Below are 14,163 nucleotides of genomic sequence, written 5' to 3'. Positions count from 1 at the left end.
ACTTTTTATCTCCAACTTGATTTTATCCTTCCTGCATATTCCTAGTAGTATTAGTATTGAAGGTCAAGTACACAGGAGCACAAACTTCAAGACTCACAGCAACCACGGGCCCACAAGTCCCCCTTTCTGACAGTGGTTTCCCACTACATATGGTTTTTAAGGATGGCAGGCAAGAAATTACAAAAAAAAAATTGAAAAACCATTTTTGTTAAAATTTCACAAGATAGTTTTGACATTAACAATATTAACATACTATTGACATCATTAGTAGAGAATACTAGAAGCTATTTCAACAGGTTACTTCTTAAGATCTCAAAGCCCACTTCGCTGATAGAGGTGCACACCCTACAGAATGCCATCACAGGCACATTCAGGTAAAGGAGACAGACTGAAAACCTTCCTATAAAACAGGTAAAAGGAGACTAAGGCACTAAATGATGTTTTGAACAAAAGAATCCTTGTAACTATACAGCAATCTTAAAGTGATACAAAAATCAAAACTATCAAATTAATACCAATTTATTCAAGTAAGCTTACTTACTTAATCATGTAAGTACCAAATTAACAATGAATCTATACCCGATGAAAATACTATGCAACAGAAGTTACAAAAACTTTATTGGAAGTGTGTTTTGCTAATTTAGAAACTAGTATCAAAACATGTGAAAATATTATACACAAACACTGTGGGCTAGCAAAACACAATAGCAACATGTAAATTCAGGGAACTAATGCAACACGAGCAACTTATCCAGAACTTTTCAATACATTAAAGGAAAAATCCTTCTTGATTAAAAAAAGATGTCATATAGAAGTTTAACTTTCCACCTTCCTAGGAGTTCTGCACTAATTACCACTGCTGGTTCATGCACTAAACCCCTACAGAAGTTTCATGTAGCAAGCAATTAATTAACACTAAATGTTTGATCAGATAGGAAAGCAATCAGCTTACCTTAAAGGCAAGGCATACTTTCCAAGCAATTAACTTCTCTCTTGCATTCAGGATGACTGGGTATCTCACTTCTTTTCCTTCGCTATCTCGTTCTACTTTGCCATCCAGAGCTGGAGACTTCCGGGCCTCAGCATGAGCATAGTCTGGACCTACTGTGTACACCTGTATTGAAAAACAGGAGCTCTTGATCCAGTGTATTGAAATGATGTTGCATAAATTTGCAAAATGTATGCAAATAACTCAAACGTGACAACAACATCAAAAGATACTAGCTGCTTCCGTCATTGAAAAGGTCACACTAAAGTATCTTCCTCAGTGGCATTCTCTGCCTTCAGAGAGCACACATCATTACTGACAGCCTGGGATAAAACAAGAAAAAGAGTAATTATAAAAACTCAATTAATAAAAATTAATTTCTCAGTTATGTTGGCACAAAGATGTAAATGGTTTCTTCTCCAAAACATCTGCAGAACCTGGAGAACAGGTTAATTTGAAAATTATTTCAGTTTACTTTCAGAAATCTGGCCGCAGGATTAAGTTATTATCTTAATTTAAAAAGTATGTTTACATTTTAGATAGGACGAAACAAAGCAAGGATCTGCCCAGCTTTAAGACGACAGTCTTAAGATGACAATCTTAAAAGCTGGGCAGATCCTTGCTTTGTTCCATCCTGTCTAAAATGTAAACATACTTTTTAAATTAAGAGAATAACTCCAGCCAAGAGCTTGACAGAAAAATTGTGTTATCTTTCTACTGCAGTTTTGATGCTCACTGAAGGGTTTGGGGCATATGTTGGAAGAGATTTGTCAGCAGCTCTCAAAAATAGGCTACAGTTTTTTTAATTAAAAAACAAACTCCAAGCACTGATTAAAAAAGTATTCAGCTAAAGCAGATGAGTGCCAATACTGCTAATTCAGTGAATTCAGGCAAGAGGGTAAGTTAAGTGAAACTGCCTAATATAATATTGATAGTCTTGTTAAAAAATCCATTACTTATTTGGAGTATTAAAAGAGCACTGCTGCTTGATGACTACACTTCAACTAGCCAGAATAGTCCCTAATCCTCAAGCCATTTGCATCACTTCTTGTTGCAAGAATCTTTGTGAAAAGTTTGTAAAGCTCTTACACAAACATCTGTAAACACATATAAACTTCTGTGCAAAGTGTTGCACAGAATAACCTTCAGAAGAGTACACCAGGGCATTTTTCTGAGAACATGGAAAGAGTATTCCCCTCATGCACCACCAAGTGATACCAAGAAGCTGACTGCAGTTAATAAAAGGGCTTTTTGGATTAGACCTCCCACTCACTACACTTGCAATTTTTTGTTTAAATATGGAGATCTCTTATGAATATTGTAAAACATTGGTTTCACATGTTTTGAAATGGGCTTAAAATAGCCAAAATTAAAGGGAAAGGAAGTAATCTTCACAGATGGCTGGTTTAACACCTACTTTGTTATTGCTCGGTTTTAGCATTCTCTCATGGTACCTAATACCTCTGGTTAAGAACCTAAATGAAAGAGTGAAAATTATTATAGATAAGGTCCACAAAGGTTATTTTCTTTGACTCCATAAAATTTTAGCATGTAACTTTTGCTTATTAATTAGCATTCTAAGATCTACTTCAGTCAGATTTCTTTGTAACCTTAAAACTTCAGATAAATTATCTAGGCAGAACCTGTTAGCATGGGAAAGAAGATGCTGCTCTGGCACTAATACAATACAAAAAACGAAAGACAATATATCGGGTAGCAAGCCTCCAGCACTTGATTCTAACAATGCAAACATAGCTACTCTACATTACAAGTACCATGTTTACCTAGAATCAGAATTGCGTTTTTTACTTATGAATTGTAGTAAAACTCAATTAAAATTAATCCTTGACCAAGATTTAAAACTGACAAGCTCTTTGAGCACTTGATTGTTCCAAATATAAATAAGAATGCACAGTTGTCATACCTTCACATCAGTTCCATCTGTAGGCATGAATTCCTCATAAATATAGGAGCCTGTTTTCCTCACACTGCTTTCAGGAGAATAAACACTGCTTCTGCTGCCAATCTGAAAGGTGTATTTTTTCCATTAAAAAACTCAAAGAATACTGCTTGAGAAACTTTGAAACCACCTAAAATAACACACTTGTACTAAGAAAACACTTCATGTACCAAATGAAGCAAACTTTTGACCATTGCCAAAAGATTTTTATAAGATTCTAGAAGTACATTAATGGATTAAGAATCTGCAGTAGCTAACCATCTACTGCAAGAAACATATGCCTTCATTCAATCTATATGTTCTCCTGAAATTTCTCTGATCCGCCACCATTCCTAAGCAAGTAGGACATGACAGAATTACTCTGCAATCCTTTTAGACACTTAAAACTTTTCAATAGCTTTAGTACCATAATTTCACCTTTCGAAAGAGCCTCTGGCTTCCACCCCCAGCAGATGTTGGATAATAAATATAAACATTGTGGTCCTCAGCACTAACTGGCTTTTCTACAAAGGGCTTCTGGAAAATTTCTCCATTCACTTCCACATGATCTTCTCCTTCAATCAAGTTGCATTCTGAAGAACAGTGCAAAGAATAGAGCTGTAACAGTACACTAATGGCATACAATTATTAAGAGATGTACATTAATTTGCAGTTTGAAAAAATAATATTCTATTATATCCTTGTTTCTCTGATTTTTACTGACTGCACAATGACTGATGATCACATGCAGTATATTTTTGCTGTACCATGTCTATATTATGTTATTTAAATACTATGTTCCGGAATTACTGTGGATTTCCGCATTGTCAGATAGGAACTTGTCTCCTGCAGGTGCGTAAGATGGTATATTTGAAGTGTTTTGAAGAGAGGGAAGTGATATTTGTCTTCTTTTTTCCAGTGCCCTTTCCTGAAATATCAGGGAGCTGGCAGGTGAATTATATACACAGCGTGGTGTTAGATGCCACAGCCATCTTCCATAGAGTTAGAACTGTCTCACACTGTGTGATAAATGCACCCTGAACATAAAATTATGTCCTCTGGTATCAGCAATCAGGAATCTGGTATTCAATACTGGTTCACTGCAAGCAGCAGCTTTAATTTCCCTTTTGAAGCATAAATGCATCCTTTTTTCCGTAGAGCACATGGAAAAATAACATTTTAATGCAAAATTCTCTTGACCTGTCATTGCAATCTCTTACTGTTGCTTAAAGTTTTCATTTTAGTAGAAAATGTTCAGGTTTTTTTGCAGGTACACAAAAAATAGATTCCAATTTATATTTATAGTACAGCATCTGCAGATATATCTAGAACAGATTTCAAATACATGGCTGCTTATACTCAGAAGGGGAAGAATTCAATAGACTGACTTGTTTCTGTCAATATTACTTTCCAAAGGAAAATTAATAATAATTGTGGTTAATATAATATCCTGAATGCTGCTCTATTCAGGGACATATTAGAAGCTCAGTTTGAGTAAGGAGGCCCTATATTGTAGTTATTCTATGATGTCTGTAAGATGTATGGTGTCAGAATCATACTTCTCAGTTGCATACTTGTAACGCCTTTGGCTGGGATGGAGTTAATTTTCTTGACAGCAGCTGGTATGGTGCTATGTTTTGAACTTGTGACAAAAGTCTTGATGTTTTTGTTAATGCTGAGCAGCGCTGACACAGCCTCAACCTCTTTTTTTTTTTTTTTTTTCCACATACTGCACCCCACAGCCAGTAAGGTCAGTCCACAACACACACTTTAAATGCTGGTGTGGAAATCAAACCACAAAAATGAATTGTCTAGGCAGTAGAAATTTAGTTTTCCACTATGTCCATACTGTTCTCCAGTGGAAACAGTGAGATGCTAATTTTTCTCTGCTCTTTTTACCTTGGGGATTGTTTGGATCACGGTTCAGAACTGCATAGCGAGGAAGTAAAATTCCTTCAGCTTTAAGAATACCATAGACTTCTCTTCTAAAGAAAAGAACATGAAGAAATGAGCCAGCAAATCCTGCAAATATTTGCATTTTACAATCAAGGAGGAGAAAAAAAAAACCACTTTTTTTTTTTTTTCAAATCACACAGGATAAGTTTACATATATAATACTCTATTTACCAATATAATGCTTTAAAGGTCACTGACACAGCTGTACCTTTGCAGTGATCTCTTCAACATCAATAAAAATGCACTTTGCAATGCCATTCCTTTTCTATCTGGCAGTGCAACAGACATTTGCACAAAACAATTTTCTTGTTAAAGGAAATTTTCAACTGTTCAACTTTATACAGAACAGTTACTGAAGGCATCCGAAATAGCAAGTCTGCTCACTGTTCAGAAGGTTTCAGTGTTCATGTATTTTGCTTACTATTTTTTAATTAATGTTTGCTAGGCATGACCTTAGCTCCAAAAGAAAATTTGCTTTTAATAACCACATGACCTTTGAGTACCAACAACTTCTGTTAAGTATCATCTTTACAGAAAAAAATACTGTAAATGACATGAATTCTACAATTATCTGAGCTTGTAGAGCTGCTATACATACCTATCCCTATATGTATTTTAAGAGTTTAAACTCTTTTTATTTGCTAAGCTTTAGAAAATTGTACCAGCAAATTTCTAACTTGGTAAATCTTCAGATACATCAATGTAAAAACAGCAAAAGAAAGAAACACACCTGAAGACACATTCCAGGAAACTATGCATACGTTAATAAAGTGTAACATTCGCTGTAATTTTATTTAAACTACTATACAATCATGGAATCATGGGATGGTTTGAATTAGAAGAGATGTTAAAAATCACCTGATTCCAAACCCTCCGCCATGGGCAGGGACAATACATTGGAACTGTTGCTATGCAATAACGACAAATTTTTATAGTCTCTGACAAAAATGACTTTCTTTAAAAGGTGATTAGTATTATTTACCTGTCTTGTATGTGATACTGCATATTCAAGTCATTGATTATGAACGGATTCCTGAGTTTTGCATAAGCTACTGCTTTGTCCAGTGGAAACCCTAAAATGTTTATTAAGAAAACAAATTAAAATTACAAGACACAGTAATTTAGTTTACTAGTAAAGAGTTTGAGCCTTTGCATTACATCACTGTTTCCACTGGCTTCAAATATATTTACCAGTGGGACAGCTATTCTTATATTGTGTCAGACAAGCAATGTAAACAGTATCATTTAATAAACTCACACTTTAGAAGTCAGTTGTATTATAGTAAAGAAGAAAAAAGAATCACATCCTAGGAAATCCAATAAAACTCCCAGACAAAAACCCTAAAAGGACTTTCAAAGAGCTTAAATAATTTAGATGGCACAAGTATTTATGGTATTATTACAAGATTTACCTTTAGAGTGAAAAGAAATGAGACAGTCGCATAAAGGCCAATTTTCTACTGGCTCATTCAAAATAACATCCTCTTCAAATATCACCACAGTTATATACTTAAACATGGAGAGGCGTTCAAGAATTTCTTTCATTGGTTTGGACTTCGATTTCTTAGCCATTGAACAAATCCCAACTGCAATTTGTCTTTCTGGTGGCTGGAAAGGAGGCAGGGGCAAGGGAAAAGTAATTTTTATGGGTTCTAAATTTTACAAACACAACAGGGTTTTAGCAGCACAATACTAGAGCAGGTATTTTCTCTTAAAATTCACATACTATCATTAATTTAGTTTTTAATCAGGTAAATTGCTAGCAAATAACAAAATGCAGCGTAACAGCATATCACAGTAAATCCTAAAAAAATGCCTCAAGAGTGAAACTGTTTAACAGCTCTATATTCCTTTTTTTGAGTATTGTTACCAGGAACAAACATGATCAAAGGCTAAGTCAAGAGTGTCGGATCTGAACAAAATCATATTTATGGCTTACTCTGAAATTAACTAGTAATTGATTTTTCAATTTTGTCATTTTTTAATGTCTAATTAACAGTCACAAAGCCTCTCATCACCTAATATTACAAGTGAATTATGAAAAGGAATATTAGAAAACAAGAAACTACTTTTCTAGATTTCTGAACTATTTAGTGTGTAAACAGTTTCACTTTTTTTGCATACTCTATATTTACTTTCACGTTAAACTTTCAATAATTTTTTTCTGTCAGTGATATTTCTAAGGGCAACCTATGGCCAATCTATTCTGCTCTATAAAGGAAACAAACAAAAAAACCCACAGAGCAATCCTTTAAATCAACTTACTGCTTTTTGTAAACCTAGCCAGCTACCTTCCCTTGCCAAAATAGGCTCACTGAATTGAGATACCTGAGCTGCTAATTTTGCATTGCTACTCTGCATTTCCAAGTTACTTTTAATAATGGGAAGTGCTTTAGCAATGCTGTCTTGCATTTAAACCTTTTAGACAAATTCACAATTAGTGAAAATGTCATCTGTTCCATAAAATGCAATGTTGCAAAAGGAACAAACAACAAAGAGTTAAAAAATGACATGATGACTAATGCGTAATACCATTAAGAGTTTGTCTTAAGCAAGCTAAAAATCGGTGAGCACAGTGCTCAAAATACAATTCAGAACACTTTATAGATAAAATAAACTAAGGTATAATTAAGATGAACTTAGCATGCACTTTCAATATACCAAGACAAGGAAAGAAAAACAAAAACAAAAACAAAACAAAACTTAACTCTGAAGCAGTTGACAGCACACAGAAGAAAAATTCCCAATAATTCTTTTGCTTCCAGCTATCCAAATAAATACAACAGAGGCTTATGCCATCATGAAGTTCATTCCAATCCAAATCAAGTTTCCAAATGATGCACATCAACCTCAGTTGCCCTGAAATTCTCTAAAATTAAGCACATCTACTACATAGTTCAAGGTATACATAATTTTCTGATATTCTTCTTTTCCAAACATTATGGACATATCATTATCTGAATATGAACAATTTCTCAATTTAGAACACCATTTCAGTACTAGATTTATGTGAGCTAATGCCATTTTTGAAAAATAATTAAATATTGAAAAATATTTTGAAAAAAAAAATTTTATAAACCACTTTTGAAAAAAAATTGGAAATCAAAAGTAATGCTTGAGAACAAAGAATAGTGAACAAGTGCTCCTACAGTACTTACAGAGTCATACTCTTCCTCCTCTTCTTCCCCATGGTCATAGAAGTGTTCATAATCTGTAGATCTGGCTGAATCCAATAATCCTTCTCCATCTTCTCCACCCACAAAGAATCTGGGAGGATCATTCTCTGTTGCATTAACAGACATGGTTACAAGACCTATAGAAAAATCTATGTAAAAATTGCAGGCACTCTGGCAGCTGAGATCCTGGGCATGTTTCCTACTGACACAGGGACACCAAAGTCCCCTGCTCTTTGATGTTGCTTGTGCACTGTTGCCACTGTGATTGCGTTGTTTACCAGGCACTGTTTAACTTGTTATCATCTGCTCATTACTGATCAGAGTTGCTGCTCCAAGAAACCTACTGTGCTAGACAAAAAAAAAAAAAAAAAAAAAAAAAAAGACACACTTGATAAAGGGATCTAAAATAAAATCTTTTTACTTAGAAAAAGTGTTTGGACAATTATGTACCTCTGAGAAAAGCATCAGAAACAAAACAGGTGCACCACATAGTCTACACTTTTAGATGTATATTTAGAGCATGGGAAACAGTTTCAAAATTACTCTCAAACTACTGATGCATAAATTTTAGAAACAGAAAATATAACTCACAGAAGTAAAAGCTATGCAAATGCATTTTTTTCCTAACTTCAGAAGGCTTAAATGGAGAGTATTTTTACACAAAATGTACAACAAAAAGATTCTCCAATATTTACAATATTTAACTCACTATCCATGGCATTGGCTGTTTATTCCACAGAAATTTCTGATCAAATGACAATTGCAAACAGACTACTGTCTGTTTGTTACTGTCTCTACTAGTGAAAAACATAAAGCCACCATTAGGACTATTAAAAAAACCCTATTCTTAAAACTCAAGTGACTCTTTTCTATGAAAACAGAATGTGACAGCTTGCAACAAAATGTTGCCTTATTTTCACAGAGAAAAAATAAAAATTACAGAGATGGACACTACCACTGCCTTCTGACAAAAGGACTTCTAACCACTAATGTAGCAGTGAAGTGAACACATATTATACCCTTTTAACCTGTCATGTGAAAATAAAATATTGGCAAAATAACTTGTATACAGAAACAAACCCACAGATTAGGCATCTGTTATTTTAACAAGGTAACTGATGCTGTGAGATGTATATGGCTTTATAAGATTAGAAATAATGTATCACTACTACTTACAAAATTAATAAGCAGTTACTTTACAAGCAGTTTAGAAGTTCATCTGATCCAAAGGGTTAGGTTGTTCACTTGTATGGCATTACGCAAGTCCATTCAACAGTGATGGCTCAGCAGAACTGAATTTGTTTTTAAATATCAGTGAAAATTACTTTGGCTGTCCTATGAACTAAGTGAAGCAATAGTAAATTCCCACTAGTGGTCACCCATGAAGGGGGATGGCAAGAAAAGCAAAAGTTGCCCAGAAAGAATCTGTCCTAATTCAGAGGCTAGATGTGGGTAAACAATGCTGTCTCTGTTTTGGAGAGACAGCATTGTTTACCCACAAGTTTCAGGAGAAAATGCCCTGGAATGAGTACATCCTCTAAAGAGAAAAAGCCCTTCAATAACTCCTTTTTCTTCTGCCAATGAGAGAAATTGATACCAGCAAGTGAAAGTGAAAAAACCTCAAAAGACCTGCTTATTAATAACAACAACAACAGACCAAAATAAAAAACAAACAAACAAACAAAAATGCATTGGGGTGCCCTAAGGCATAGAAAAGGATTGAATAAATGCTAGATATGAATTCCCAGAAACCTACCCTCCACACACCCAGACACCCACCAACAGCTTAGCAAAAAAAGCTCAGAAAAATGCCCAGGGAAAAAAAATACAGAAGCTGATGGCATGCCACGGAGTAAAATGGCAGTTGGTCCCTTTTGTCTCTGGAAAGGAGAAGAGGAGATCACACAGCAGCCCAGAACAGAGCAGATGGGAAAGCTGTTGAATTTCTGGCATGGGTCTCCTCCTTGCAGCGGCCAAAGCTGGTGGATTTTAATGTCCTTTCTCATTTTGGTTCAGCTCCCCTGAGCTTTTGGGTTCAGGGTGGTCCTGCTGGCTCCCCAGCCAGGCCAAAAGGAAAAATAAGACAAGCCAAAAACAGTCCAAGGAAACAAAAAACCAAAAAGCCGCTGAGAGGATTCCTGGTACAGCCTCCAGGCTATGGGAAGGGAAGTTCCAGGAAGGGAAGGGAAGTTCTGGGAAGTTCCGGGAAGGGAAGGACCTTCTTGCTTCAAGTTAGCAAAAAAACCTAAAAACCTAATCCAACAAAAGAACAATCAGAAAAGCAACATCCTTGTCCACACTGTCCAGAACACACTGGACAGCGAGACTGAACTGAGCCCATGCCCAGTGTTTCCAGGCTCTGGTCCTGCCCCCTGCCTCATCTTAAAGATAGTGCAGACATTTCTGGGCATAAAGCAGATGATCAGGGAATAAAGTATTATTGTAAAATCACCCCAAGAGAATTACAAAAACTTCAGACCCAGAAGTTGAAACTGAGCTCTGAGCATAAGAAACCTGGGCTCACAGAAGAGGATTAAAAAGATTTATTTCTTAAATGCATTTGCTATGTATCTGTTATTCATCAATTCTGCTAACAAAAAAATTTCTTCCCCTTAGAATGTGGAACTGTAGCTGTTTGCCTTTCAAGCAATAAGAACAAGAAGAATTTCAAACCCCTAATTCATCTGACTGTCACACGAGTTAGAAATTGGGTGTTCAGGTAAATTAATCCTGTTTATGACATGGTGAAGAAAGAGAGATTTCCAAATCCTAATTCTGGCAAGCTTCAGAAAGGTAGAGGTTAGTGCCAACATGTACTGGCAACTAACACAGAATTTTATAAAGGTATTTGTCACAGACATATTTTCTGAAAAATCCTTTCCTTAGGATTTTTTCTCCTGAGAAGCTGAGAGGCCTCAGGAACAAAATGTAAACAATGATTATCTGCTGCTGTGGAATGCAACAGGTGCATCTGTGATTGGTCTCATGTGGTTGTTGCTAATTAATGGCCAATCACAGTCAGCTGGCTCGGACAGAGAGTCCGAGCCACAAGCCTTTGTTATCATTCTTTCTTTTTCTCTTCTTAGCTAGCCTTCTGATGAAATCTTTTCTTCTATTCTTTTAGTGTAGTCTTAATATAATATATATAATAATAAATCAGCCTTCTGAAACACGGAGTCAACATTCTCATCTCTTCCCTCATCCTAAGACCCCTGCGAACTTCATCACAAGTATTAAACCAAAAAAGATGCCCCCAAAAAACCACTGATGAAGCCAAAAATGAAGTTCCTCTTGTATCACCTTCCATCCTACTACCCAAAATCTGTAGATTGGTTATCAGTTTCTTAACAGCTTTCTAAAACTTAGGAAAAAAATGAAAGAACAATGACTTGAAACAAATAAGTTGAAAGTCTTAAGATTTTTACACCTTCTTTCCCCTACCTATTCCTATAGTACACCTTGTGAGAGCAGCAGAAGTTAAGAAGTTTGCATACAATTGGTGACTGGTTATTTTACGGGAATATCTGACACTAACCAAGTCTTTCTAGCCCAAAAGGATTACTTTTCAAAGCAAGTAAAACTGACACAAATAGACTGAAGGGAAAGAGCGACATACTTGTCTACAAAGATACCACCTGAAACACTTCCCCAACAGTCCTATCTCAAAACTCATTGTTCTGTTACCTTCCTCATTCAGGAATCTAGAGACTGTTGGTTTTATGACTGGAAAGTACATTGCAGTAGGGCTTCATGTGCAGAAAACAGACTTTGAACAGCCACTTAGTTCGCTTGGAATTAACAGATTATTTTCTCCAAGATTAACACTGTTCACCCATTTGAAGGCAAATGAATAACTAGATTGCCACTCCATGCTACCGTCACTAGGCCCCAGAGTTTTCATGCTGTTTGTAAAAGTAACACTGAAGGCTACGGATCAGAAAAGGATACTTTTCAGGCTTATAAACTATTGCATGAACTCACTGAATTGCATATAAACTGGCATTCTGACTGCTGATAGTTGCCAGTTTAGCTCCCTGACAGCAGATGCTGTAAGCTACTGTCATTACCATAAATTTGTGTCAGGATATATTTAATAAATTATCTATTTTTTAAAATTAATGCTTTCAGAGATGGGAATTAAAATTCTTTCCCCTCATATCCTACAATAAAAATTGAGATCTCCCCTTCTTTCTTGTGGCATTTGAAATAAAAATAAATCAATGAAAGGGACAAGCAAAGAGAACTACTAAGTGACTGCAACTACAGTGAACAACTTATACAAGTCTCCCAAACACCATCTACAGTTATGTGACAGCAAAAATGCAGTAAGATTACTCTTGAATGGTTCTCTAGATGTATGCCAAAAGAAATAATAAATGGCAAAGCAAGAAGATGGAGCTCTCTTCCTGCTTCAGAAATTCTATTAGTGCTGACCAAAGAAGCTTCAAGTACATGGTGTCCTATGCAGAATTCCATCTTGCTGCCCTTTGGGCACGTAAGAGTCTTCCCAGCACCATTTTTCTGTATTAAGTGAGCAGCAGCAGAAATATAAGGGGCAGATTTACTTTATGTTAGATTTTCATTAGCCTCATTAGACAGTGAATATTAGACAATTATGTACTTATCTTAGCCATTAACAACTGCACTGTAAGCAAGACAAAACCCAAAGCTTTGTGTTGGAACATACACTGATCTATTTCCAAAGAGATAGCATCAATACATCCAGGCAACCATCTCCCACTGTGCTATGATATCTGCAGGTAAAATTAACTACACTGTGTTCTGTTTAAACCTCACCTGTTACACAAGGTTTCTCTTTCACAGTTTATAGATTTAAAAAAGTTCATTTTTTTGGGAAATGTACTGGTGTTCCTAAAAAGACTTTCAACCAAATGTGTGGCCTGTCTGCAACATGATGTGTCTTGGCCAAAAGCACAAAAAAACCCAAAAAAAATAAAATCTCAAAAAGGGATAAAATTCAGAGATAAATAAAATCAGAGATTTTGATAGTCTGTGCCCTGCATTCCAAGTTCTGTGTTTACTCCAGTGGTGCCCTACAAATTTTTCTTCTAATGGAACATCTCTCAATTTCCATAAGAATATTCTTGTTGAAGGAATTCCACAGAATATTCTGAAAGAATAAGCCAAAACCTAGTCCTCACTGGGTTAAAAGATACATCCACAATTTTCCTGACCCCATTCCACATGTTTCAGGAGCTCAGGAATCCAGCCCTGATGTTTCTCATATTTACTTAGACCATAATAAATATTACTATTGCAATAACTTACAGCAACAAATCAGCTCAACGCAGCAGCAGTGGTCTAAGCAGTCATGAAAAAGGGGCTCAAAGTTTTAACATTCACATTTTGAATACTAATAAGAACATATAAAAATCCTGTACAAACAGAAGCATTTCACCAGATTGTCTTCTGTGTCTCTGCAGCCATCAGAAGAGCAAACATACACTTTCTATACTTCACACTAATTGAACAGTACTATAGTTAAAGTGCTTCTTATCTGTTATCTCAAGAAAAAAAGACAACACATCATGCAATAGCTACAAAATATCTTTAAATTACCAACCACTTGGGAAGACAACTTTTTAAAATGCCATTATATCAAAACAGTTTAAATTGTGGAATTTACAAACAAGTAAAGACTGTCACATGAAAAGATCTATGCAATGACAAGATAAAAAGATAGATCTATGCAAATGATGACTGTAAACATGTTAAATTCTTTCTGTCTGTGGGAGCACTGCAGATATTTTTTACAATGTTCCAGAAGCATTATTACCATATAGCAGTTTATGCATTACTCCACCAGAAAAACTACAGCAGTTCCCATACCAAAACAGACTACCCAACTTCCAGTTTCACTATACTGAAACCTGAAAAAACCTTCTCAAGAATAAAAGGAGTCTTCCTTGCCAGGTAAGTACCTGCATTGGGATTTCCTGGTAAGGTTCTGGTGGTGAGTGGGCTGCAGGGGTGAAAGACACCAGAAGCTGTCCCCATGTCAGGCAGAGCCAGTTCCAGTCAGCTCCAAGATGGACCTGCTGCTGCCCAAAGCTGAGCCCCTTGGCCATGCTGGTGATGCCTCT

The 14,163-nt window shown here is 35.9% G+C and overlaps 1 protein-coding gene across 1 annotated transcript in view; it reads right to left on the bottom strand.

The window, feature by feature from the left end:
* The window catches only part of PPIP5K2 (diphosphoinositol pentakisphosphate kinase 2), a 47,671-nt gene that overhangs the window by 29,694 nt on the left and 3,814 nt on the right, over positions 1-14,163 (bottom strand). Inside the window, exons 2-8 of the mRNA XM_054518200.1 lie at positions 8,042-8,402; positions 6,296-6,491; positions 5,866-5,956; positions 4,827-4,912; positions 3,366-3,520; positions 2,913-3,014; positions 953-1,114 (exon numbers count right to left, since the gene is read on the bottom strand). Coding sequence (XP_054374175.1) covers positions 953-1,114; positions 2,913-3,014; positions 3,366-3,520; positions 4,827-4,912; positions 5,866-5,956; positions 6,296-6,491; positions 8,042-8,185 — 936 coding nt within the window. The 5' untranslated portion in view covers positions 8,186-8,402. The remainder of the gene's footprint in view (positions 1-952; positions 1,115-2,912; positions 3,015-3,365; positions 3,521-4,826; positions 4,913-5,865; positions 5,957-6,295; positions 6,492-8,041; positions 8,403-14,163) is intronic.

Source organism: Molothrus ater, assembly GCF_012460135.2.
Source record: "Molothrus ater isolate BHLD 08-10-18 breed brown headed cowbird chromosome Z unlocalized genomic scaffold, BPBGC_Mater_1.1 matZ_random_MA35, whole genome shotgun sequence".
Taxonomy (NCBI): Eukaryota; Metazoa; Chordata; class Aves; order Passeriformes; family Icteridae; genus Molothrus; species Molothrus ater.
The sequence above is the reverse complement of the archived record's forward strand: the minus strand, read 5'-3'. Positions and strand labels throughout refer to the sequence as shown.